Source organism: Fulmarus glacialis, unplaced genomic scaffold, assembly GCF_000690835.1.
Source record: "Fulmarus glacialis isolate BGI_N327 unplaced genomic scaffold, ASM69083v1 scaffold11460, whole genome shotgun sequence".
NCBI classification, from domain to species: Eukaryota; Metazoa; Chordata; class Aves; order Procellariiformes; family Procellariidae; genus Fulmarus; species Fulmarus glacialis.
The window spans coordinates 37,604-63,000 of record NW_009189606.1 but is presented as its reverse complement, the minus strand read 5'-3'; the positions used below and the strand labels follow the sequence as shown (position 1 = coordinate 63,000).

The 25,397-nt window shown below is 40.4% G+C and overlaps 1 protein-coding gene across 1 annotated transcript in view; it reads left to right on the top strand.

Annotated features, from left to right (window-relative positions):
- The window catches only part of PTPN14 (protein tyrosine phosphatase, non-receptor type 14), a 72,163-nt gene that overhangs the window by 12,176 nt on the left and 34,590 nt on the right, over nucleotides 1-25,397 (top strand). The window contains exons 3-4 of the mRNA XM_009582770.1: nucleotides 21,567-21,664; nucleotides 23,899-23,966. Coding sequence (XP_009581065.1) covers nucleotides 21,567-21,664; nucleotides 23,899-23,966 — 166 coding nt within the window. The remainder of the gene's footprint in view (nucleotides 1-21,566; nucleotides 21,665-23,898; nucleotides 23,967-25,397) is intronic.

Sequence of the window (25,397 nt, the reverse complement as noted above, 5' to 3'; positions counted from 1 at the left end):
GCAACGAAATAAATGGTATTGCTATGCCTTCCTTTCTACGTAATAGCATTGTACTCTTGGCATTGGGCCTTCTCCTAGGAGAGCTATTTCCTACCCTCTAGTCCTCTTATTTCCCTACTCTTTCTACTCTGTTTCTTTTGTCTTGGGTTGAGGCTCCCATCTGTAGATATCCCCTGATCTTAATCCTGTCTCCTCCAAGATCTCAGTGACTCCAGCATCTCCCCCACCTCTAGTCCTGGCATTCTACCTGCACCCAGTCCCACAGACATCTTCCAGGGGGAATTATGAATTAAAGCCCCATGATAATTTCTTAAGGTGTCATTAGACTTTCACCATGTAGTAATTGCTATAATTTGAAAATTTCTAGAAGAATTTGTGATAAACCAAATTTAAAAAGACCAAACAAAAACAAAAAACCCCTCTCCAGGCTTGATGGCAGCTACAGCAGGAGCCATTTGGGTGGGAGTGTGGGGGTTGGCACATTAGCAAAAGGCATTTTTCATGAAAGGCTACTTAGACAACCTCTTTTTAGTCATCCAGCTGTTCTCAGAGTGAGCAGCCATCGCAGGTGGAGATGCTGCGCATGCTTTTGGCATATTTAAAGCACCTGGGATCCGTGTACTGTCTGATATAAAGCAGTCTTTGTGATGCCCTGTAGAGTAGATATTTGCATAGATTAGAAATATAAATCTGCCTTTTATTTTCTGCTAACTCCTTAGAGGGGAGGCATCCTTTCATCCATTTATTTAAAAAAAATAAGTCTTTGTACAGTGTCTAAAGTAAACAAGCTTGCTTTCACTGTGCTCTTGTTCCAAAAACAGAGAACCCACACACTCTTGTGGCTTTCTGAAAATGTGGGTGCGATGCTGCTTTCTGCACAAGTATCAGACAATCCATGGCCTCGTTTTTTTTTTTCCCCACAGTTTTAAGGGAAAACTGAAGTTACATTTTGCTCCCCACAGTATCTCTATGTTCACATATGATACTGCTGTGCCTCCTGTGAAGGAATTAAGGTGTGCTTTGGTCTGGTTTTCTTTTTTTCTTTTTTGGAAGAAGCTTTCAGTATCTTACTATGTGCTCTGTAGCCAGTAATATCCGATGGTGTTTGTGCTGTTGCAGATTGGGGCATAATCCTGTGAAATGAGAGCAATTCCTAGTCTGGGTGCCCATGGTGCTGTGCACGGTAGGTCTGGTACGCACGACTGTCTAGGGAGGGACATATTCCAGCGTCTGCAATGTGCTGCGTTGGGCTTTTGCCCCAAGTTCAGCTGTCATCTCTGCATTTTCCCTAAAGAATACGCTGTACAGCTTTCCTGTGAAAGAAAACACAGAGTGTTTGGAATGGGATAGCTGCACCTGCAAAGTGTGGGAATGAGTGTGTTTGCAGGTGGAAAACAAGAGCCTGTGGCTGCCAGGCCTCTCTTCTGGAGGGCCTGTGAAAAATCAGCCTCAAACTTACCCTACTTTAACTAAGTGAACACTTATTTCCTCTGAAGTTTTGCCGCCTTACCCTTTTCTTCACCATTTCTTGTAGCTGGTTTTTTTTCTGTTTGTCTTTTAAGGAAATATTTCTTCTTCACAATTCCCCGCCTTTCTCTTTCTTTATTTTTCTTCAAGTGTTAGGTGAAGAATTTTTAAACAGATGTTCTTGTAAACCATACAGAGCTACAGACTCTTAGGACTGTATGAATTTTTAAATCACGTGAGGATAAAGTAGAGGGGGAAAAAATTAGTGTTTGACTGATTCATATTTACAGGGAAAAACGTTCTGGCAAATCTACTTTTTTTTCCTTTTAATAAACTCTGGACTTTTTTTCCTTCCCCTCAAAAAAGTCCTTCTTAAATGTCTCGCCTACTTGAACTTATCTTTGCTTTTAGTCTGCTTTGCTTTACTTTTTTTGAACAAGCTAAAGTTTCACATCCTCCTGCATTGCTAGCTTTTAATACAAGAACAATCAGCTGGAGTTTTGTACCAGTCACTGCTGTCTTAACATGATGCTTTTAATTGCTGTGTTAAGGCCGGATATCACATATCCTCCTGTGCCAGCCTGGTTTTGTGGCAAGCTCCGTGATGTGGAACTCTTGGCTGTTAAGGTTGTAAGGTACATGAGGCTGCTTTGCTTTGCATGCTAGGTCACGCCTGCGGCTTGTGGCTGTCTGAGAAGTCTCTGTGTGTGCCTTCGAGTTCATGGTAGTTGATTTGAGCACTGTGGTGACTTCATTGTCCAAAATGATTATTTTGTATATCACAGTGTGTCAGAAAAAAACAGCATGACATGTACCATCTGATTTGTTCAGGACGGCCTTGACTGTGCTTGCCTGAAGTGATGGACTGTGACAGGTTGTGTGGCCATGCTTGTTAATACACCTCTGGTAGACCCATAGGACTTTTTTAATGCCAACGGTTCTTAAAAATTCAGCAACACGTAAAAAAATTTTTTTCTGTGAAACTACAGAGAAATATCATGCAGGACGGAAGGAGGAGAGAGATGTGTGGTTAAGTTGGATGGGTTGGCAAACGAGCGAGAACTGAGTGATATATGGCAAGTGGGAAGGTGGAGTATTTGGAAAAAAAAAAAAAAAAAAAAAGGCCAGAGCTTGGTCTTTCACACCTGGAGATTTAAGTCGGGATTTAACCATTCAGAATTACTGGTGTAACTGAGCAGAAAAAAAGTTTGGTTTTCAGGCAGCGGAAGCCTTACTGCCTTGTCCAAATTTGTCTCTTCCCAAGAACCTTCGTCATTTCATGTTTACAGTGTAATTCCCAGCACATGGTTTAAGAGCATGCCTGCTCTTCTGGAAAGATGGTATCTGGGAGCAGGCTATGTAGCTTCCAGAGAAATGAACGCAACCAGTTTCTCACTGCCCTCTTTTCTGGGAAACGTCATAACCAGTGTGCGTGTGTCCATCAGCTGTGCTGTGCTTACGGAGCAGCTCTGCTCACACCATGCAGGAAAGGCCATGACACATAGCCTGCTCTTGGCACTAGAAAGAGCTATATGGCTTGCCCAACTAGAAAGATGAGGCACCTCTTCACTAAGCAGCGAGACTGTTCTCTTCAACACAAATATGATGTTATTGATCAGAACAGTCCCATGTTTTTGACTATTTCCAGTTAAAAAGTCTCTGTCGGTTCTCTTTGTCTGTTTCTTATATTGGGCTGGATCCTTGCATAACATAAACCACTGTAGCTCCTTTCTTCTAACAGAATATTTCCAACTTTATAATTATATATATTTTTTATATATCATATTTCCGTTTTATAGAGACCTATAGGTCAATGGACTGTAATTTTAAATGATTCACATGAATTAAGACAATCACTGCTATACATGGAAGTCGTATCAAATGAACAGGAAAGGATAGGATGTTCTGTCAGAACGGGCGACCTTAGAAATGGAAGATAATTTCATCCCGTGAATTCTGTCAAACCTTTTGTTCTCAGCTAAATGATTTAGAGAGTCAAATTACTGGATAATTTTTACAGGGGAATGGTGGGGAACAACTGTGAAGTGGCATGGGGTGCCAACTGACCTGTATGTGGTGGTACTAATTCTTTCCTTTTTAACTGAAGAACTAATATACAGTGGTGTAGGTAGGTGCTGTGTTGTGAAACACAGTAAAAGAAGAGTTAGGACGAGTACCAACGTAAATGTCTTATTCATGAGAATATTCGTGAGACATTGTGGTGGGGTCTCTCTGAGGAAGCAGCAGGAACTCTGGAGCTGAAATTTGATAAATCGACGGGAGGCAGAGAAATTTGTGCTGGAGCAGAATCCTGTTTTGGTTTAGACTGCAGTTGCCAGCCTGCCTGCCCCTACAGGTCCCTGTCCTGATGGTCTCATGGCTGGAACTGCACCGTATCTCCCAAGGCTGGGAGAAAGGCAAGTTCTGGGATTCATTACTAGGTAGAGGTAGTTGTGATCCCCCAGGGAGTCCTGATTCTCCAGGGATCTCCGCCTCTCTTCTGTTGGACAAGACTCTGGATGGGTCCTGAAGTAACTTGGCAATGTCGACCTTCCTCTCCACCGCCGCCCCCCCCCAGCTGCAGGAATTTGGGACTAAACAGCAACGCTCTCAGCCACCCCAGCTACTGTCTAGGAGCTCCCATAGCCCAGGCAGGGGAGCAGCTCTGGAACTGCTTGCAAGCTGCATGAGTCTTAAGAGCCCTGGGTGGCCACCCAGGCTTAGACAGTCTGGGGTATTTGCATTTTGGTGCTCCTTTGATGGTTTTATTGTTTTGTTTTAATTATTAGACTTTTTAATATTAGTGGCTACTGCAGCATAAAAAACACACATTAGGCTTGTAGCCTGCCTTGTTGTAAACAAGCTGATACTTAATTAGCTTTAATGTTGTTTTTAGAGGACAGCAACAACAAATAATGTGCAGTATTTGCTTGGGTCTTCTTGTGTTCATATTATTGCAGCATATGCGTTGTTTTTCTTTTCAGTAATATTCTTGAGTTGGTTCTTTTTGGATGTGTATTTTAGTGGATGTTTAAACTTTGACTTAAAAATAAGAACTCTTTCAAGGCAGACCTAAGATTCAACATTAATTCCCTGTTTATAAAATAATTTGCTGAGGAGGGCAAACCCTTCTCCCAGCTGACTTTCTTCAGTGAATGGGGAGCTTGTTCTCTGTGTGTTGGTTATTGAAAGCTGAGCTCTTTGTGCCAGATATTTTAAGAAACTGTTGACGCTTAGATCTAATCTATTACATTATACTGTGCTTTTAGACCAGAAAGTGAATCTGTTTTCATGTGTGTGGTTGGGCAGTACATATGTAGCAATTCTAAAAAATAGTGTTGCATAACTATAAATACAGTGTTGGATGCTTCAGCCTGCATTCTTGCTTTAGTGTGTTTTGAAGGCAGTGGCTGTGATGGTTAGAACTGTTGTAACAGGAATGTCTTAGCATTAGGCAGTATCACATTTACATCTGATCATGAGGAAATAATACTTATGTTCTAGGGCTTAGTCACGTGTTCTCACATATCGCACTCCTGATGGAAACTATTTGTATGTTCAATTTTAGTAGAACAGATACTTTTGGAACACTCTAGACTTTTTATTGGGCCCTTTTAAATGGCAGCAAAGGTTACATTTTGAGTTTCTACTCTTCTCATATAATAAAGATACATCATTTACACACAGTGCTGGAGATTCCTCTCTGATCTTAGGTAGAACAGCCTGAATCCTTCCATGCCAGTCATGCTGGTGGAGGCATTTGCACTTGGGAAAAGGCACTCTGTATCTTCCTTTTCTGTCCACCTGGGCACGTGTGCTGTTGGAGACACTTGGTGAACCTGTACGTTGGTTGGGTGGCCTGAGCTTGCATCGGACGCTGAGCAGTTCTTGCTGACTTCTGCTGGGGCTGAGGCATGTGGATGGCTTTTACCATAGTTGGGAACCAGAAATGATTCAGATTTTTTTGAAAAATTCTGCACCTGGGTAGAAAGATGTAGCAATTTCATTGTCCATGCTTGTGATTTTTATTGAGTATGTTACGATTTTCCTTAAACTTTGCAGCTCTTGAAATGAGGTAATGGTACGAATTTCAGTCTGGGATTTTTTTTAGATGTTCAAAACAGAACTCAAACTAGATTGGTAACACAGCAAGGAAATAAAGGCATGAGAGGTATAACTCCAAGTAGAATCATAGCTTTCAAAAACCAGAAGGAAAAAAAGTACGTAGGTTTACCAAATAAAGAAGTATCATTCTTCAATAATAGCATGGCTTTGAGGGGGATTGATTCATGGCCTGTGAAACTTCAGGGATGACAGTACATTAATTGTGCATCCATTTCAGAAGTGCAGAGGGAGCCAGATGGATAGAAAATGTAGTTATGTGCAGCAGGACAGAGGAGGAATCATAGAATCATAGGATATCTCAAGTTGGAAGGGACCCATGAGGATCATTCAGTCCAAATCCCTGCTCCGTGCACAACTACCTAAAACTAAATCATATGACTAAGAGCGTCATCCAGACACTCCTTGAACTCTGACAGGCTTGGTGCCGTGACCACTTCCGTGGGGAGCCTGTTCCAGTGACCGACCACCCTCTCAGTGAAGAACCTTTTTCTAATGTCCAATCTGAACTTCCCCTGACGCAGCTTCATTCCATTTCCTTGTGTCCTATTCCTGGTCACCAGAGGAAGCGACTGTTTATGATTAGGATATGGCTGCAAACCACCATGTTAAAAATGTGTTTTGAATTGCATAGGACAGTCAAGGATTGAACCTTAATTCCAGAAAGAAGAGCCGAAGGTCCACGAGTCTGTTTAAACCTGGTACTTAGGACATTTCACGATCTTTAAAGAGAAGGAAATAAATGAAGCATTTTGAAACTTGCTTTGGAGGTCTAACAACTTCTGATGCAGGGAAGAGAGTCTTCTGCCTTCCTGCAAGGAAACAAAAACCTTCGGAGTGGCCTATATGTTTATTCTGTGATCTCTGACAGTTGAAATGGTGCTGTGGCTAGAAATCTGGCCTTCTGTTTTTATCAGTGAAGAGCCTGCTTTGTGTATGAAGCTGCGTGTTTGGATGAGTCACACCTACCGCTTTTTGTTTCTCAGCCTGTGAGGAAGCTGTTCTCACACTGTTGGTGATAAACACTTGTTATGTGGATCACTGGGATAACCTGGAGCATCAGTTCTCTTCTATTTAAATCCAGTCCTTCTTGGCCCTTGGCTTTTCCGTTAGATTTCTCAGTGCCACACACACATATGGTTGCATATTCTTAGCTGTATTGTTAACAGTACCCATTTTGTGTGTGTGTGTTTATGGAAAACCGGTTGAAAATCTGCTTGTATGATCTGAACATGTCCCCCTGTTCTTGTTTTGTGTTTGTAGCAGGTTATCTCAAATAGTGCTGAAAAATGATTAAATTAAATACTGCCAATTAAATCTTGCTGTCATTGGCAGTAGAACAACCTCATGAAAACTACAACTTTTTGGAATGAAGCGGAAAGTTGCATCCTGCTTTCTTTGAACTGCAGACTGTCTTAAGGCAAGAGGGTAGTAAGCTTCTGCTTACACAGCTGGAGGATTTGTCAGAAGAAGTTGTATTTAACAACATGGCCCAGCTAGATCTACTCACAGTTGAAGACTCTCAGGGAACCTTCAGCTAGGTATTTACTCTCAAGGACTGTCAGGCTTAAGATAGGATGTAGAGATACAAAATGACAAACAAAAAATGGACTTGGTTTTATTATAGTTTCATTTCTAAACAGAAAAAATATTCTGTAGACTTGAAATTCAAGTCTAAAATTTCCTGACGGACGGGAGCACGCTGCCATCACCATGATGGACACGGGGTTCCCTGCCACCTTTGTTGCCTTATCTCTGAAGCAAAGACTGAGCTTCGGTTGGGAGGTTTCTGTAAGCTTAGTGAAGAAGCTTCTGCTGTGGTGGCTGTTGGAATGACTCTCAATAGGATCAGTTTTGATGGATTTTGTTCCCTGAAGATTGTTAGTATATTGTCATCTTCTTAAACCAGACAGACACAACTAAAAGCAAGTAGAGGGATTTTTTTCCTTTCCTGTAAGGCAGAATTGCTCCTTTCATTTACACTTCATGACTTTCTGCATTGCATGAAGAGAAAAGATAATTTGAACTAAATTTGGGGGTGAAGTAGCTCGCTATTTCTTGGTGCACATATGCCAAGAGTAAACTTCTTTAAAGCTAAGATACCTTTTTAAAAATCTCTTTTTTCTTTGTTTCATTTACTACTGGCATCAGGAAGAGCACTGAGAAGAGATTACAGTAGTTGATGAGGTTTTCCTGTACCTTAAAAAATGAAACGGCAGCAGAGGCAGGAGGAATGTAGTTCCTTGGCTTTGCTATGCAGCAGTTACAACATTTAAAAAATTTGTAAGGACAATACTGGTTTCAAATGGGAATGCTACTATGTGCTGAAAAACTGGTAATGTTTCAGGGCATTTATTACATTGTCTTTTCAGTGTCTTTTCCAATGGTCTCAAACTGCATCAAAGGTCTTGGTTCTGAGCTGCTAGGTAGCGTTAGTCCTGTCTCCCATTGGTATTGGCCACAAGTAAGAATATTTAGGGTCTTGGAAGCACTTGGTAATTGTGATAGTGGATGCAATTCAGTTTTGTGGGTGTGTTACATTACATCAGTATAAATGTTGTATACACAGGCATCCCTCTAACTGGTAGGTTGCACAGAGCAGAGGACTTGGTTTGTAGCAGCATGGAAGAGATGCAAGAAGTAATTTGCTAGCCTAAAAATAGCCCATATTTTAATACACTTTTATGAAAATAAACAAGCCTATGGAGTTTTAGTATCAAACAAGTGACATGCTGGTACTAGAACTGTTTCCTTTTGCTTGTTTAATTGAGGAGGAGAAAGAGAAAAAGAAAATGAACTCTTGTTGCCTATAAACTAGAAAGTACATTTGCATAAAATGAATTTCAAAGTAAAGGCCAAATGATGCTTGGTTACTTATGAAAGAGGAACAGCTTATCATCCACTTCACTTGCGATTGCCCTACCAAGGCCCTGCCCAACTTTTCAGAGCTTGGTTCTGACCTGTTCCATTAGGGTCTTACTAAGCAAAGCTTTTTTGGGAGAAGGCATTGTGCACGTTTATGAATCGGTTTGTTAAATTTTTAGGCAGAAGAAAGGAGCAAGTTATTTCAGCAAATACCTATTCCTAATTTCTCATTTGTGGCTAACAGTGAGGAGTTTGAGAGTTATTCTGAAAATTACTGAATACATAATGACTGTTCTCTTCCTCTTCTGTGAAATTTTAGTGTAAGAGCTATAGAGATAGTTACTGTCATGGAGTGATTTTGCTTTCTCTAGAAAAAAAGACATTTCAAACAATTTTTTTTGTTTGAAAGGAGAAAGGTTAAGAAAAGTGGAAAAACGGAAAACACTTGTCATCCCTAGCTGCTTGAGTCACAGAAGTGCCCATCAGCCTTTATGCATCTCCTCATATGAAGATGAAAAGGATCATTCCTCTTCTAATCTGTGAACTGTGCCGTTCACTGCCTTTGTCATTTAGACTATTGCAAAGTGTTCGACTGCCTTTTTTTCCCCTTAAGGTGTAGTAGCAATGTATATCATTGCAGAATGAGGTTGCCCATTCATTAAGGAGCACTGTGTACACAGTGAATATTATGGTGTACCTCATACATTGGTATGCTGCTTCTGACTTGTCTCCCGGTGTAGTTTAAGGCACTGTTTTTGACAGGTGAATGTTACCTAGATTGGGGCTAGTATTCCCGTTTTATCTTCCCATGTGATGCAGTAGCAGTGACTAGCAGTTTCTCCTTAGGGAAGTGCAGACTGCTACGGGATGTACTGCTTAAAGTCTTCATGACACAAACTGATCCTACCTCAGTCATGTTGTTTCTCCTGATGAAGCCTCAAGAATGAAGGTTGCTCTAGACTTCCTGGGTAATCGGTGAGAAGAAATGGGCATTTCCACAGCATGATTCAGGATTCCTCTGTTGTGCATCACTTTCTGAAGGTGATTCATTCTCTGTTTTCTACTGCATGTTTTGAAAAGGGAACTGCGGCTCACTGGTCTTCTATTTAGAAGTCCCAGATAGATGTCTGAAATTTGCCTACAGCTTCAGAAAAAAGGTCAAGCCAGTAGCAGCAACCTGTGAGCAAACAGACTTGTGCTTTTTGATTGGGGTTTCTAACTGCTTTCTAAATTTTGAGAATTCAGTAAGCCGTGGAAATCTTGGATACAGTTGCATTGCCAGTTTTCAGTTAAATTTATTGAATTTTGATGGTTGTACTGCAGGCGGGAGCAAACTTTTTCCCTTCTCGTATAGCTGAGATGCAAACCACAAAAACTAGTTCTAAACATAGCCTTTCTCAGGGAGCTGAATACCTTTAATATTTTTTGCCTTGCTGGCAGGTAATAAAGCTAAAGGAGCTGCAATTGGATGTCAGTACAATCCTGAAGTCTCTGAATGTGTTTAAAAGAAGCATTTGTGTGGAGCTTATGCAGCTGAAAATCTCAACAAGAATTTGGCAGAAATCTCAGTGTCGGAAGATGGCAGATTCCTGTGCAGTGAAATGTTTACTGGGTCGCTGTTTTATCTTTGGCAGCTGCTTTTGCACTTGATATCTTCAGCTGTTTTTGAAGCTTTTACAAAGAATAATTATTCATTTCATGAAATGGATCTACTTTACCCACCCAACGGGGCCCTGATTCACATATTTCTCTGGCAACATCCTGTTGTTATCAGAGCTGTGTTCACTTGTGCAGGGTTGCATTCCCTGGGACGTTGGAACTTCCTGGGCCATGGTTTTATTGCATGATTTACTGATGCATGGGGGTGACTGTTTTCAACAACTCCTGTGAAAACACTAGGGTCACCAAGCTCTTTGGGAGGTGGAAATAACCTGAGTTTTCCTGTTTTCTGCTGGCAGCGAGCGCTAATGTAGGTGCTTCAGCAATCTTTTCACAGGAATAGGAGCTGTTGTACTGACGGCCTACAGATAGGTGGCAACTTGATTGTGTCACATTTCAAGCAGTGTTTTCTTATTACCAGGGCAGATTACTGTAAAAGGCGGTAGTGAATGGACTGGATTTTAGCTCCCTACAAGGTAAAATTCCACTAAATCAATAGAGCTTTCTCAGTCGTTGATTATGTGAGGTTGGGATACTACCTAAAGGTTTTACTGATAGGGTTTTTCAATGAGTTCCATAAATTCATTAACAAGGTTTCACTGCAGGCTACTGGAGCTTTTTTTTTTTCTCCTTAAAAGTTCAGGTTAACCACACGTTCTGTAAGTTTGAACGTGTTCACTTGCTCTTTGAATAAAGAAACACCTGAATACACTTGCACACTGCTCTGCACCCACAAACCAATCATTTTGTGATGTGCTTCTGGGTGCTTACATATGCATACCGGTTGTTCACTGGTATATGTGTTCACTCTGTTCCACTTCTGCATCAGTGCACAGCGGTACATTTAACCAGAAAAGGCTGGTGGACTTACATCATTCCAGAGTTTAGAGCCCTACTGGAGGAGAATATTTAAAATACATATTGAAAAATGAGACAGGGTTTATGGGGTGTATACAATATGTTACTCCAACTGGCATAATGGAGGGGGGAGCATGGGGCAATCAGAACTCTTCATGTTTGTTTTGTGCCCAAAGAATAGTTTATAGTTATGCCTGTACTTAACTCTTTAAAAATTGGGCTGTTTATTTTCAGTGTTGCAGAGTATGAGCTAGAGTATACATATATTCTAGTTAACTCACCACATTTTTTTAGCATGATACTCTAACCTGCTTGGCCATTAACCTGGCTGGCTACCAGGAGAATTTTCAAACTGTTGACTCATATTGCTTCCATATGTAACTTAAACCACCTTTTCCCACAGTGGAGACAGCTTGAAGGTTAGCTGCGTTTTCTTTTCAGGGCAGGGAACAACATATTTTGAACTGAGTCAACACATGTGAGTAAAGGAAGTAAATCGAAGCTATTATTAACTTTTTGGGGTCTAATCTCATTTTTGCTGAAATCTTTCCTGGTTCCAAATCAGGAAAGACCAACAGGGCTTTTTGTGTTCCTCTTCCCCATGAGGTTTAATAGTCTTCGGCATACATAGCCATGGCTCATCTTTTAATTTTTGCATCTTTGTGAGGATGGATCTTCACAGCTGCCATTACTTTTATGCCATCTAAGGATTTGGGGACATGAGTTGCTCTCTGTGCGTGGGACCTGATGTTTTGAGGATGTGACTAATTAAGTGGGAAATGACACGTAGGCTGTGTGCCATGTCATATTATTGAGCACCTATATATAGGTGGAGCCCGTATGTGTTTGGCGCTCCTATTCATAGTTGGAGCCCATGTTTTGTGTCATGCAACAAAGGAGGGGTGATGATACAGGGTGGTACTCTGCAGTGTTGTCCCTCTGATTTTGCTGTCGAGCCAGATGGTGGCTTTGCACGCAAAAGCCCTTGCAACTCAGAGTCCCGCACCAGAGCAATAGCTGCCTCTGGCACACACAGCCCAGGGGGAGGAGAAAGAGCCCTGGGACCCTGTATGGGAATGGGGGAGATCGCGTTAGCAGGAAGGTGAAGGTGGAGGCAGCAGTTGCGTGAGACCTTGTGGGTTTGCATTCAGAAAAACCCCTGTTGAGCACTGATATTTTTTTCCTTGCAGACTGCGCAAAAAAGCTGAAGGAAGTTTAGCAAGAGGGATTTTTCTCATAGGCTTTGATATCCGTTTGACCTGTGGATCCTACTGATGAAGAGGTGATCTGGGTTTAGTTCCAGTGTTACCACCATTCTGGGAAGTTGCATCCTTCCTCAGGCCCCTGTTTTCTCACTGTGATTTTTTTATTTTTCTTCTTTTGGCGATAGGGTGGGAGAATGAGAATACTGATCTTCCTCTGTAGCATTTAAGATCTACGTATGAAAAGCAGTATAAGGCATTGTTTCAATTCACCTACCTGACTCAGTTCTACTTTTTTTTCTTTTTTTATGGTCAAAAAAGAAAGTGAAGCTAATAAGAAAAAATAAAGTCTCCTGTATTGTAACCTTTGGATCTCTGTAGCCAAATGCAAGTGTTTTGCTCACTTCAGGAGACATGAGAGCATAGTTGAGCATGTATTTAAGCTTAACTATGTGAGTAGTCTGAAGTCAATAGGACTGCCATGTTGAACAATAACACTTCTAGCATGTGCTTAAAACCCAAACCAGATGGATACGTGGCTTTTTTCAAAGGCGTGTGGCTAACGAACTCTTCGCTCCCAAATGTTTTATTCTAGTGTTTCCGTGTAATATTTATGCTTGCATTGGATGTTGTTTTTCAGCTGAGAACGGTAAAATGCAGATTTCTTCGCATTATGTGATTTTAATTGTTTTGCTTTACTTTTGCAATCTCACTCCAGCCTTTATAAGGATAAATGCTATGGTGGTGTCACCAGGGCCTGGCTTTGCTGGACTCCAGCTCGCAGAGACCACACGTAGCCTTTGCTGAAAGAGAGGGCTCAGAAGACAAGAGAATGTGGCTTCCCCCATTTTTTTACTCTAAAAGGCATGCTGGAGTTTTGTGCTGTATAATTCTTTTGGTATTTGGATTAACTCTGATAAAATTATAGGTGGTTGTAAGGGAGTTTATTGTGCTTATGAATTGTAGTGGGGCTCCCTGTAATTTGTTATAATTAATTCAAGAGTTCAAGGGCAGAAAATCAGGATCAGGTTGTGGCATGCCTTCCTTTCTTGCTAAAGCATGCCATTACTGGCCTTTTTATTTAAGGTTTAACTTTGTGTTTGTGGGTTTATTTGAACTTGAAGTATCCAAAAAGTATAATACACTCTTAACAAAAAGTACAAGTACAGAGGATGGACCTGTTGCGGTTGGGGGGTTCCTTTTTAAATATAGAGAAGTTGGTGGATACTGTAAAGCTGCAGCTGCTGGCGGAAGGAGTGCGTGTTTTGGAAGGCTTGTGTCATGTCTGCGGGCCGCAACAAGGCCTGGGTGCATGTCCGTGCTTGTGGCCTGTCAGAAATGGCAGGAAAAGAAAAACACTCGCAGAGCACTTCTTTACAATCCAAGCTCTTTCTTTTGCTGCCAGTGAGAATGCTGAGTGTGATGCTGTTATCTCCTGTCTAACTGCTAAGGGTTTCACTAGCCATCCATTTAACACTGGACACCAAAGAGCCACCACGCTTTGATAGCAGGCTATACTGGAAGCAGCTGCTTATGTGTGAGAGGTTATAAAGCACATGTTGCCTTCCTAAACAGTCCGTTTGCAATACATGTATTCTTTTCTTTTTTGAATGTGCAATTTTGCTGCAGAAATTTGACTGATTCACGCCAGAGAAAAAGCTTATTGCTCCTAAAATGCTTATACTTTGCCTTTACATTTGGAATCTAATGCCAGCTGTGTAAAGACTTGGTGGAGATCTGAAATTTTAATAGACTGTCTTTCAGGGAATGCATGCAAACAAACGACCTTTCAGTAGTAAACTGATGAAATAGAGGTGGTAAACAACAACTAAGCAGTACAAAATTCTGATTAGGCTGGTTTTAGGTGTGCAAATGTTTTCCTGTTCTAGTGTCCTTAGCCAGGAGTTGACTGTGTAGCTGGACCTTAACCTTTGGAAGACGTTGGTAGGAACTTCACTGGTCAGATGTGGTCGCTGAGCTTTTATTGTGTGCCTCATTGCAGCCCATAGAGCAAGCCAGCCATCGAGGCTGTGTATTGTTTGTCCTTATGCTCACAAGTTGCATATCAAAACAAATGGAAAGTGACCGTCATTGTGAAATTAGCCTGTTTTAGCCCAATACCCTTTTCTCCCCTTCAGCTATAAACTGTTGCTTTTAAAGAGAGAGATTGAGCGATGTGGAAGTGGGTGGTATGAACTGTGTTTTGATTGTCCTCCTTTTTCAGTCCTACGTGTGAAAATGATGCTAACCCAGCATTGTTCTGTCTCATTAGGAAGAGGAAAAGGAATGACACAAATCTTTCCATGTATTTCATTTATTTTATTTTTAGCTTCAGTCATGTTTTCCATCCAGCTGCTGGAGGAAACCAGGATTTCGACAGTTGGATGCTGCTTTTGAACAACCTCATTTCTCAGTTACCTGAAGCTAACCTTGACCTATCTTATGAGGTTGTTACGATCAATGAGTTCCTACCCTAGAAACTGTTATGACTGTGTTTTTACTATTGGCATTGACAGTTTGAGCTTCCGGAGGAATTTCCTCCTGCATGTGTGACAAAGGCTCTTTCGTCTCTCCCTTTTTTTTTCTGGCAAGTCTGCTGATCTTTCTGAAGGTCTGTGACAGGGTGTGGTAGACTTGTTCTCAATAATACCCTTCCAAAAATATTACCCCTTAGTAGTGGAAGCACAGCCATTGCTTTTTATATTCTACCACAAATCCCAGATAAATGGCTATTGTCTAGTACCGCGAAACATCAGACTTTTGCTGGGAGAGAAGTTGATGAAATTCCAGAGGAGCGAGCTGGAGATGTTCTGTTTATCAACACCATCTAAGTTTTTTACAACGGCAAAGACAAGGCCTTAGCTCTGCGTTACTGACAATGACATCATCAATGTATGTACCTCTTTTTTTAAAGTGCCTGTAGATTAAGATGTGCTGATTGAATCCTTGCATCTAAAATGTGTTTCAGCATGCTCAAGCCCAGAAATCATAACACTATCCTTGCCAATATACTGAAGGTTGTATCTGAAAAGAGCAGTCTTGTCTGCGTGCCTGCCTTACTTTCTTGCCATATAAAATCCAGTCCAAGTTTGCAGTCAGTTTTGTTGCAGTATATTGAGTGACCCACATGAAATAAGCAGCATCCAGGAAGTACTCTGATTTGAGACTTGGGAACAAAACCTAGATCTCCCAAATCTGCCTTGGTTTCCTGCCCAAGTTCCTTGCACAAGTAACTTCACCAGCCATGTGCCTCAGATGCTCTCTTTATAAAATTACGCTAATGATCATTAATACTATTTAAAGCATGTTTTTCTCAGAAAAGCAACCAGTAAGAGTTCAGTATTACTATGATTGTCTCAAATATGTAATAAATACATAAAAATAACCTTTCAGTCATTATCAGTTAGTTCCTTTGCCCATTGAATAGCTCAATCATCTAACTCAAAGGCTGAGAAAATATGAAAGACCCTGTGTTTAAAATAAAAAATGGGTTTCTCTTTAAAATGTAGCATATAGGTATCTGTGGAATCCTGTTGCTAAATAGTATCAAAGCCAAGATCATGGCAGATTTTATGGTGTGAGGTGAACAATAGAAACATCAATATCAAAGCTAATGCTTAAAATAATTTTAGTAAATGATAAAAGGCCTCTATTCTGGAGAAACTGCTTCCCCTGTGGGCAGATTATTGCATAAGTGTGCATTGCAGCGTCTCTGCTCAGAAGTATATTACCATACTAAGATAAACCCAAATGAGCTGAGTCGGACTGTTGTTGTGATTCAGTGAGACTTTTATTGTGTTCCTAATTTTAGAAGATCATGTTGTACTCTAATTGCAATTTTTTTTTTTTAAGTTGGAAAACAGTTGAAAGTCTTGAGCTAAACCACTTGTGGGCCAATCTGTTTCTCTTTTGAGTCTTAAAGACTTCTTATTTTGGAGATATGAAACGGTAAAGCAGTTCTCTTCCTCCAGAGAAGAAGTTAAACTACATAGCTATGCAGTTATCCAATAGATAGGCTTGACGCCAAAAAGGTACCTAATGAATTATAAAAAAGTTAGTCATGCCAGTAATTGCATCATTAGAAACGATTTTAAAGGAATTATACCTCATGGGTAGCTAGTACATGTTTTGTAGTACTTTGTGTATTTTCAGATACACTCAAGGTAAATATTTATTGGGATTGAAACTGTAATGTATTTATTCATACTGGCTTGAAATTTCCAGAGAAACACACTGACTGATTAAAAAAAAAAGTTTTTTAAAAGTGTTTTCTGGTGCACTAGAGATAATGTGTGTATTCCAAACCCTTCCTGTCCCTGATGTACAGAGAAGGAAAGTAAAACCAGGGAAAAATAACAAAAATCCAGACTGATCACAGTACAGCATTCAAACAGTATTAATCCTCATTATCTCAATCCTGTCACCTTTTTGTATAAACATAAAGACCTAGGTGTATGAAATAAATATTTAGATTGTAAATCCCTGGGGCAATAAGCATTTTTTGTTCTGTTCTTGCACATTTCCTAGCAGAGTTGGATGCTGCTTGATTACTAAGGCTACCGGGTCTGATAATATTGAGTAATTATTAATGAAGTATTTGCCTTGTGGTTCTTGTGGAAGTCACTAGTAGGAAAATGGTGACGATGCAGTGCACCAGTGCAATTACTCTGCAAAAATAACCCATATTCTTACTTTTGTAAACCATCCTTTAATTTCTCCACAAAGATCTCACTTCCAATATTGATCAGGCCAGGTTCTGTGTGGCTTGTGGTATCTGAAACATTGGTTGTTGAAGAGAATGGAAATCAGTAAAATGAATTATTTTCTGCATATATAAAACAGCAACAGAGGTTATACATCAGATAAACAGTGGAGATGGAAGGGTGCAATGAATTCAGTGACACTATACAAACACCCACGTTCTTTTTTGAAGTGACAGGAGAACAAACACGAATCCCGATCTTGGGAGGTCTATGCAGAATTGTATGGGCAAATGGAGTTTCTCTACATTTACACAGCTGTAGCTGAGTCTGAATCTGGGTGTTGCAATTAAATTTTAAACCAGTACCCTTATCTCCTGATTACTAATATTATTTGGGTTTTCTTTCCTCTGATGTAGTATGGATTGCTAAAGTGCAGATGTTGATTCTGGAGTTCAGATGTTGTCTCATAGTTGTCCAGTTGCAGCTTATTTACTTTTTATAAAGTGTGCTTTTTGATGCAATAGATGCAAATATACTTTTAATGTTTTCTGTGTTGGCTAAATAGAGTTGTGGGAAATGATATCCTTATAATTATGGCTTTGTTCAGACTTGTTGTCCACTCCCATTCCCCTTGGAATTAGCTACAGGCTGGCAAACTGTAGTAGCCTTTATTATATTGAATACACAACGGCTCTGCTAAAAATGTTTAACCCAAAATGAGCAACGAAGGCGAGAGATTTCAGTTCTCAGCCCACTTGGCTGTGGTGGTGTCTCTTCTGCCCTGCACTCTCCTAGTATGCCAGAATGGCTCTATGATTAAAGCTTTGCAAGTCTTAATTTTGCATTTCTTGCCTTTTATTATTTGGGGGTGCAGATTGCAAACTTTTCTTTTGTTCAACTTCCATATGCTTTCCCAACTAAACCACCTAATAGGAGGCTTATGAAATGCATGTTTTTGTCGGCTGTTCTGGAGCTTTCCTCAGTGAATCTATTGCTGAATAATTTTTAAAATGTTGATTTCCCTCAAATTATAGATCTACTTTTGCAATCCAAGCGAACAAAGAGCAGTCTCAGCTAGCATAGTGACATAATAACAGCATTTAACGTAATTTCAGATGGAGGAGCCTGAAATCCTTGACAGAATATGGGCCAATTTCTCCTCTCCGTTGGCTGGGCAGAGAGCCTGACCACAGTTTTGCAGCACGGCTGAGCCATGAATCTGTGGCTGGTAGAGCTATTAGAGCCTTCTGGCAGAGCTTCCTCTGGGGTATGCGCCTCCTCTTCCTTGACAGTGGAATTAGCCACGCCAGTTCATGAAGGAGATGTCCCGGTTTGTGCCTTATGTGGCCATAAGGCGAAAGGAGACGTCAAGGGACACCTTAGGTGGGTGACCCTTGTCACTGTCAGTCCAGGGGTAAAGATGAAGGTGGTACAGACCATAGGTTTCTGCCTCAATCTTCTTCAGTTTATCTTGGCACTTCCATTGAAAAAGGTGTCAGAGCCATGGCAGGTGATTGCTTTTCAGTGCGTTTGTCTGTGAAAGGTGACAACTTTCTCCATGAGGTTTTTCCTGATGGATACACTAGTTAATGTCAGAGAGCTAATTATATATGTCTTTTAAACTATTACTGCATGTCAATCTACAATATATAATAAATCCTAAACTTTTATTCTGCTACAGTGTTAGTAAATGCAATGCTGTACCATAATATTGTAGAATATTCCTATTAAGATTTTTAAATGTGACCTGTTTCTGACAATCAGGGTGAAACACCTGTAAATGGGCATCTTTCTCGTAAAGTGGGTGCTGACTGCTGTCTTAAAACAATTTCTCTAAAGTATTGGCAACTAAAATTGCAACTAAAACCCCACTTCTCTGTTTCTTTTGAAAGTCTTGGTTGTAATATTTGATGCTACAGTAACTGCATTGACATCATATTTTTGATGATGCTTACCTAAATAATCCTTTCTATGTTTATCTGTAGTTTTGTGGGCACAAAACTATAGTTTTGTGGCTGAAATCATGGCTCCACTAAAGCTGGTGACATTCTTGACTTCTATAGAGCTGGGATGTCACTGTATGATTTTACATTGTTATGACTTTCATGTAGTCTCTTAACTTCGTGTTTGTTTTAACAGTAGCTCTAACTTTATGGCAGATGTGGATTTTACTTTTGTTCTGTTAGACCAGAATATGTAACTCATGCATGTATATGTAGCATTGACATAAATAGCCTGCTTTCGGGATTACAAGTCTTGTCTCGAAGATCAAATTCAGCAAACACTTGGTCACCTGCATACTTGATAAAGCAGCTTATGTCAAGCTTGTATGAAAGTGTGCGTATTTTCAGAGTTGGGATTTAGTCATTGCAAAGAAGTGGAAACAAGCTGATTTGTCTCTCGGACAGAGCAAGTGTGAAACCTGGGGCCGAAGCAGAGGGCTCAAGCTGAGAAGCCGTATGCTTTTTACACTGCCTGCCTCAGTCAAATTTCAAAATCCCCTGAAGTTTTAATCTTCATTAGGCTGTGTGAAAGCCAAATCTAAGCATGAGATTATATGAGATTATATTTTTCCTGTTTGAAAATGTTCTTCTGCCTGTTGTAGGGCAGAGAGGGGAAGAGGAAGCCTAAAACAAGTAACCCAACAATTACGTTTTAAGCGCACGTAAAAATTGTGAGCTGAAGAATATGTGCAGAGGCCTTCCCTGAGAGGATTTCTCTGCCCTGCAGGGTTTGTAGCCTCTAAACACCCTGCTGCCTTGAGAGTACGGGTCTGGTCAGAGCATTGGTGCTGTCTAGTGGCAAGTTATTGCATCTCACATCGCTGACGGAAGAGTTAACTGAAGAAAAATGTAAAATGCTGCATTTGATTAATAGCCTTCAAAGCATGGCTTGGGTTATGCTGGTTTTGAAGCACGTAGGTATTTTCTAATGCTTCCACGCAGAATTAAACGGTAACATTTTCAAGTATAGTTAAGGCAGTGCAGTCCCTGTAACGTGGCTTACAGTGGTTCTCCTTTCCAAGAAGGAAAGGTTAATTGCATTGGTACTGGGAAGGTGACTTACACACACACACACACGTGTGTGTCTGAAATCGTTAAAACAAGACCAGAACAGTTTCTTTGCGATTCCCAAAGGTTCAAAGGTAAAGTCAGATGTGGTGTGCTGGTTGCAGCCAAGTCTGCTTAGGAGTTTACTGCCCCCAGTCTTTCTGACCGCTCTTTGCTGTCCGCCTTGCAGAGGTTGCAGTCTCTGAGACTGGCTAGCATGCTCGTGTACCATTTCTTTCTAACCTGGTTTATCTCAAGCAATTATTTTTTTAAATCCGTGCCATTTTGAGGGGATGCTCTTTGTGTTAGGGGGGTGAGCAGGCATGCAGCTGAAGGGAGCAGTGACCTCCTAACCTGGTTCATCTGCAGCCAGACTGGCATGTCTGGTCACAGCCTGAGAAAGCCCTTTGTTGGTTTTTGGGGTTTCTTAATTTGGGTCACCCAGGTGCATCAGTTACTATCAGCAGGTCTGGGGGTTTGGTGTATGAGGCTGAGTGCACACATGGACTGTGGCTAGGCTGGTACAGTACCTCTACCTTTGGGCTCAGACCTGATGAGTTGTTGCATGTTGGCTGAGAAGGAGTTGTTTCATCTCAGCTGGAACAGGTTACCTATGTCTGCACCAAAAGTTTAAGCTGGTGGACATGAGATCATTATATTGCTGTAACTCAACTGTATTTGATTATTGGCACATCAGTGGCCGATATGGGGTCCTTGCAATTGTGGCTATAATTTCTTCAGCTGCCTGTCTTGCCCCTGCCTGGTTTTACTACCCATGCCACACAGGTACCTCGAGGGAACGTGCATTGGTGCCTGCAGAATAAAAAGTTGTGGCCTGTTAACAAAACTGTCTCCACTGGACTTTAACCTGATATGCTGGAGGGACTGGTACATATCCCTGCTGCTTTGGCCAGCTCTGCTGTGGGTCTGGTCCAGTTCAGTAGATGGGAGGGATGCAGGGATGGGGACAGTAACTTGTTACGCTTTTTGTGTAAAGCTTCTTGTTTGTCCTCATCTGCTCTATTGCAAATGTAAGGCGAAACGTGTGAGTTATGTCGCTGTGGTTAAAACTAACATAGTTTGTCTTGTGATTAGTTACTGCAGATCAGAAAATGCATGATATTAGAAGCTGGTTTTGCTTGATTTGTGTGTCTAAGTCATCCTTACAGATGAGAGATGCCAATTTAAAAAACTTCTATATGGGCCATAGTTAAAGTTATGTCAGTAGGCCGAAGTATGTTGCTAATACTCTGTTTCTTCTATCAAAATGGTGGCACTGGAGCAAAAACAACAGAAGAAATATGCAACAGCCTCTTTCTGTATTGGTGATTGCATGGTCTTCAGTAACCTCTACAAAATTTATGGAGGAGGTAATCCCAGCAGATGTCCCTCTTCTCTGTGGTCTAGGGAAAACAAATTAGAACTTTTTATTTTCAGTTTCATCCACCTGGAAGCACTGCACATGTAGTAGGCTTCATATTGATTTGGTTTGTAATGTGGAACTTCTGAAGCCAGGCACAGACTGCTATTTAACTGCCTGACTTGTTTGTGGTGAGTTTTCCTTGCTTTCAGCAGTCATTTGTTCTGTAGAAAATGTACAAACATAGATGTTCTAATTTGTGCTCTTTTTTTGTTTGTAGATATCAGTATTACCTGCAAGTGAAAAAGGATGTTCTTGATGGCCGATTAGTTTCTTCATTGGAGCAGGGAATTCGACTAGCTGGTTTGGCAGTGCAAGGTAAGATGACATGACCTGATAGCCCTTTTCCAACGTTGGCTTTTTTGGTTTGTTCTGTATGTTGACTGGGCACTAACTAAGGCCTTGTGTGACTCCTACTCACAACAGCTGGGTTTTCTATTGATTTAAAAGTGCATAGGTGGACTGCCGTTGATGAAACAGACCCTCAGGGAGGGAACGATGGACCACATCACAGTGTTCAACTTTCCTATTTCTAAAATCCATGTTAGTGAATCTGAACAAAACTCCAGTTCTTCCAACCCCAACCACAGAGTACTTTGCTGTAATGAATTTGTTTCACGTTCTCTGGTTTGAAATGCAATTACATCAAAGAGCATAGCAGCAGCTTTAATTTTGCCTTTAATTAAAAACTCATTTTGCTGTATAGTGCTATCTAAAGTATGAAAGAACACATGACCATAGTTGTTATGCAAGTTATAAATTAATAATAAACTACTTCTTACAATGTGATTTTTGTTCTGAGCCTCCTAAGGACATCAATAAAAGTGGGATCACATAATGTATATGGGCAGAGGAGGAGGCCCTGTATTTGGACAATGTATGTTTCAGTTCATCCACAACCGACTATGAGAACCTAAGGTAGAGTTTCAGCAATCATGCTCTGGGCATGTCCTCTAATGAGAGGGAAGGGGGAAGTATATATGTAAATAGCGAACATGAAGATCTGATTCTTGAAAATTAAAGATTCAATGGAGAGTAATGCTAATATGATCTTCCTTAGGGCAGTAGAAATTCCATTTTGGTGTCTTATTTCTTTGTTAAAAATTGAAGAAAAAATGTTTCCTGTAAAATTGTGAAATGTTTTATTAATAAAGGAAAATATATGTGTAAGATTCCATACTGAACCTTGCAATTTAAGTAAATGAAGTTTTTCCAGTGTGTGAGTTAGGGCTCAATAGGTACTGAACATGTTTCACTGGTCCTGTGTTTTTGGAGCTTTTTGCTAACTTTGAGAGTGAGTCAGTCTTTGTAATCAGTTTGAAGTAATCACTTTTATTCTGGATTTTCTACATAATCTATTATATTTCAAAGACCATTGCATCAGAATGCTGCACCTAATCTTGTTCGCTTTATTCCTGACCTTGTATTACTCCCTTTGTCCTTTGCATGTGATGCAAGAAGATATTTGAAATACTTATTTCTTTTAAACATACAGACTCTGTTTCAAGTCCATTTTGATTTCTTTCTGTTTATGTTAAAACATAACTCTGAGGTAAAAACAAAATGAAACTGCATTTTTGGCATCCTGCAATACGTGAAATTGTCTAGAAGCTTTGAAAGAATGTTTAGCTAATATGATTTATGGTGGGAATTTCCAACTTCTATAATATGAGGATCTTGTAGATGGCGTTTGATCCAGTTCAATTAATATAAAATAAAAACCTCCTGGCAAGATATTCTTTTGATATAAGCTGTTGTGTATTTAACAGATAGATAAATATAGGCTTTGTTTTGGTTTTTTAACGTAGTTTAGCCTTTAGGAAGCATTTTCAAAACTCCACGGTTTCAAGGACATTTAAACAAGAATCCTTAGCCCGATATATGAGTGAATGTGAGCATGGAGACAAGTACCTCTTAAAGAGATGTAGAACAGCAAGTAGAAAGGTGTGGGCCAGTCAGTTAAAGTGACACAGTACCTGTACTGTTATATTGGCTGCAGGAGGATAAGATCTTTCCCCCCTCCTCTCAAACCATGTTGGTTGTTGACAATTTTTAATAGAATTGGCTAGTGGATTTTAACCTCCTAGGCTGTAAAACTAAGCTTCTTTTCTACAATTGTGTAGAACTGTAGCAGAGGTAGGTTAATTTTTTTTTTTTTTGCCTGTTCAGGTTTGGAAATAATGGAGAAGCAAAAGCGTGCACCATTTTTAAAGAGGCTGAGCAATCCCAGCCTTGTTAGATGGTGGTATTAGTTCATGGAAGCTACAGAAAAAGAAACTCTTGCACTCCGGATGGTTAAGCATTGCAAATGGTCATAATATTAGGGATCAAAAGAGAGAAATTACTTGTTGGCTGTTACTTGATCTCTAGTAGTAACACTATTATTTTCAGACTTCCATGTTAAAAGCTAAAGTACAAGCAGAAATCTTTGTGCTGGGTTGTGGCTTCAGAGAGAACTCGCCCGCTTGAAATTAAGCAGCTGTGCAAAGGTTGAGTGTGGTCTTAACATGTGTGGAAAGTGCTAAAATGAGTAATTGTGTTGTTTTTTCCAGCGGATTTTGGAGACTATAATCAGTTTGCATCTCATGACTTCCTCCGAGAATATGTCTTGTTCCCTATGGTGAGTTCCTTATCCCCCTCTTTTGTGGTCTTTTATGAATAATTTCTCCATGCCTCAGAGATGGCTTTGTTGATAACAGAGTAAAAGCACCAGCGCTGAACTATTAATAGTGGAAATAAACTTTGCTTCCCAAAATCTGCAATATACTTGATCGTATCTGAATGAATATATGCTATGGAAATTTAGCCCTTTTTCAATTCCTGTTAAGCCTCCACTAGGAATAGGTCTCAACAAAAGAAATGTACTACTTTGAATCAAAAAAGAATTTGCAGCTATTTAAAAAGGTGTATATTAGCAGTACTGCAGTATTAGTAACATGGCATAACAAGGGGATATGAGGGCTGCTGATGTAGTAAATGTTGTGTAACAGGACAAATCATGCAGCCTTTCCTCAAGGGAATGTGAATTTACATCAACTGACTATTAGACTGAAGTGAAACATGAATCAGGTCTTCTCAAAATGTTCTTCAGGGACTGTGCTGTAGATTTGTTTTAAATTTACATTGGAAACGAGAAAATAATTTGAAGGCTGAGGGAAGTGTTTTAGGTCACTAATGATGTTAGAAACTCTGGTGGCAAATGCCAAGCACTTGCAATCCATGACATTGAGGCTCTCTGGGAGGGTGGATTAGAGGGAAAAAAAAAGCCTGCTGAGGTTAAGGCTGGCTTTATCTTAGCTGAACAAGTCCATCAGCACAAGTCTTGAGCTTCATAAAACGTAAAAGATCTTGGAATTCTTTCTAACAGGAAAAAAAAATTTGGAAGTGAGGTGGGGTTCCCATGCCCTGAGTGTAGCTGCCTAGAAGTTAAGGCATCTGGTTTCCCTCTGCAATTAGTGGAGCGGTAGAGGGAGAATGATTCATCTCACTGTAATTTGCAGGCTTGAGAAAGGCACTTCCAGAAGCATTTCATCCCATTTACCAGCACTCTTTGTACAGGAACTGCAGCGGATAGTCCATTCTCAAGTCCAAAAAGGTGACAGCTGCACAGTGTCTTGATGTGAAAGTGCAATTTTGAGCTGGTAGACAGAGTTCAATACCACCTGAAAAAGAGAGTCAGCTTTGCAGGAAGAAGGGGAATTAGTGAATGTATAGAGATCTGAATATGCCTTGTACAGCTAGAATGTGGCTTCAGTATTGACCTTTCACTAAGAAACTTCTGGTAGCCTGACTAGTGGAGCAGGATTTCTTTGGTAGGCCGCCTTTATCTATTGATAAGTAATTGATGATCTTGTGTATAGTTGATGGCTTATGAAGTCGTGTACGATAGCCTAAGTGGGAAAGAAGATGGCTGCAAATATAGACAGAGAAATGCGTCGTCAAGCTGTCACTTTGTAAGTTACTGAACTTCTGCAAAGTTCTTTCAATATACTGATACTATTTTTCTATTCAGAAAAGGATTAGGGGAGAGTTTAGGCCTCTAGATGAGCTT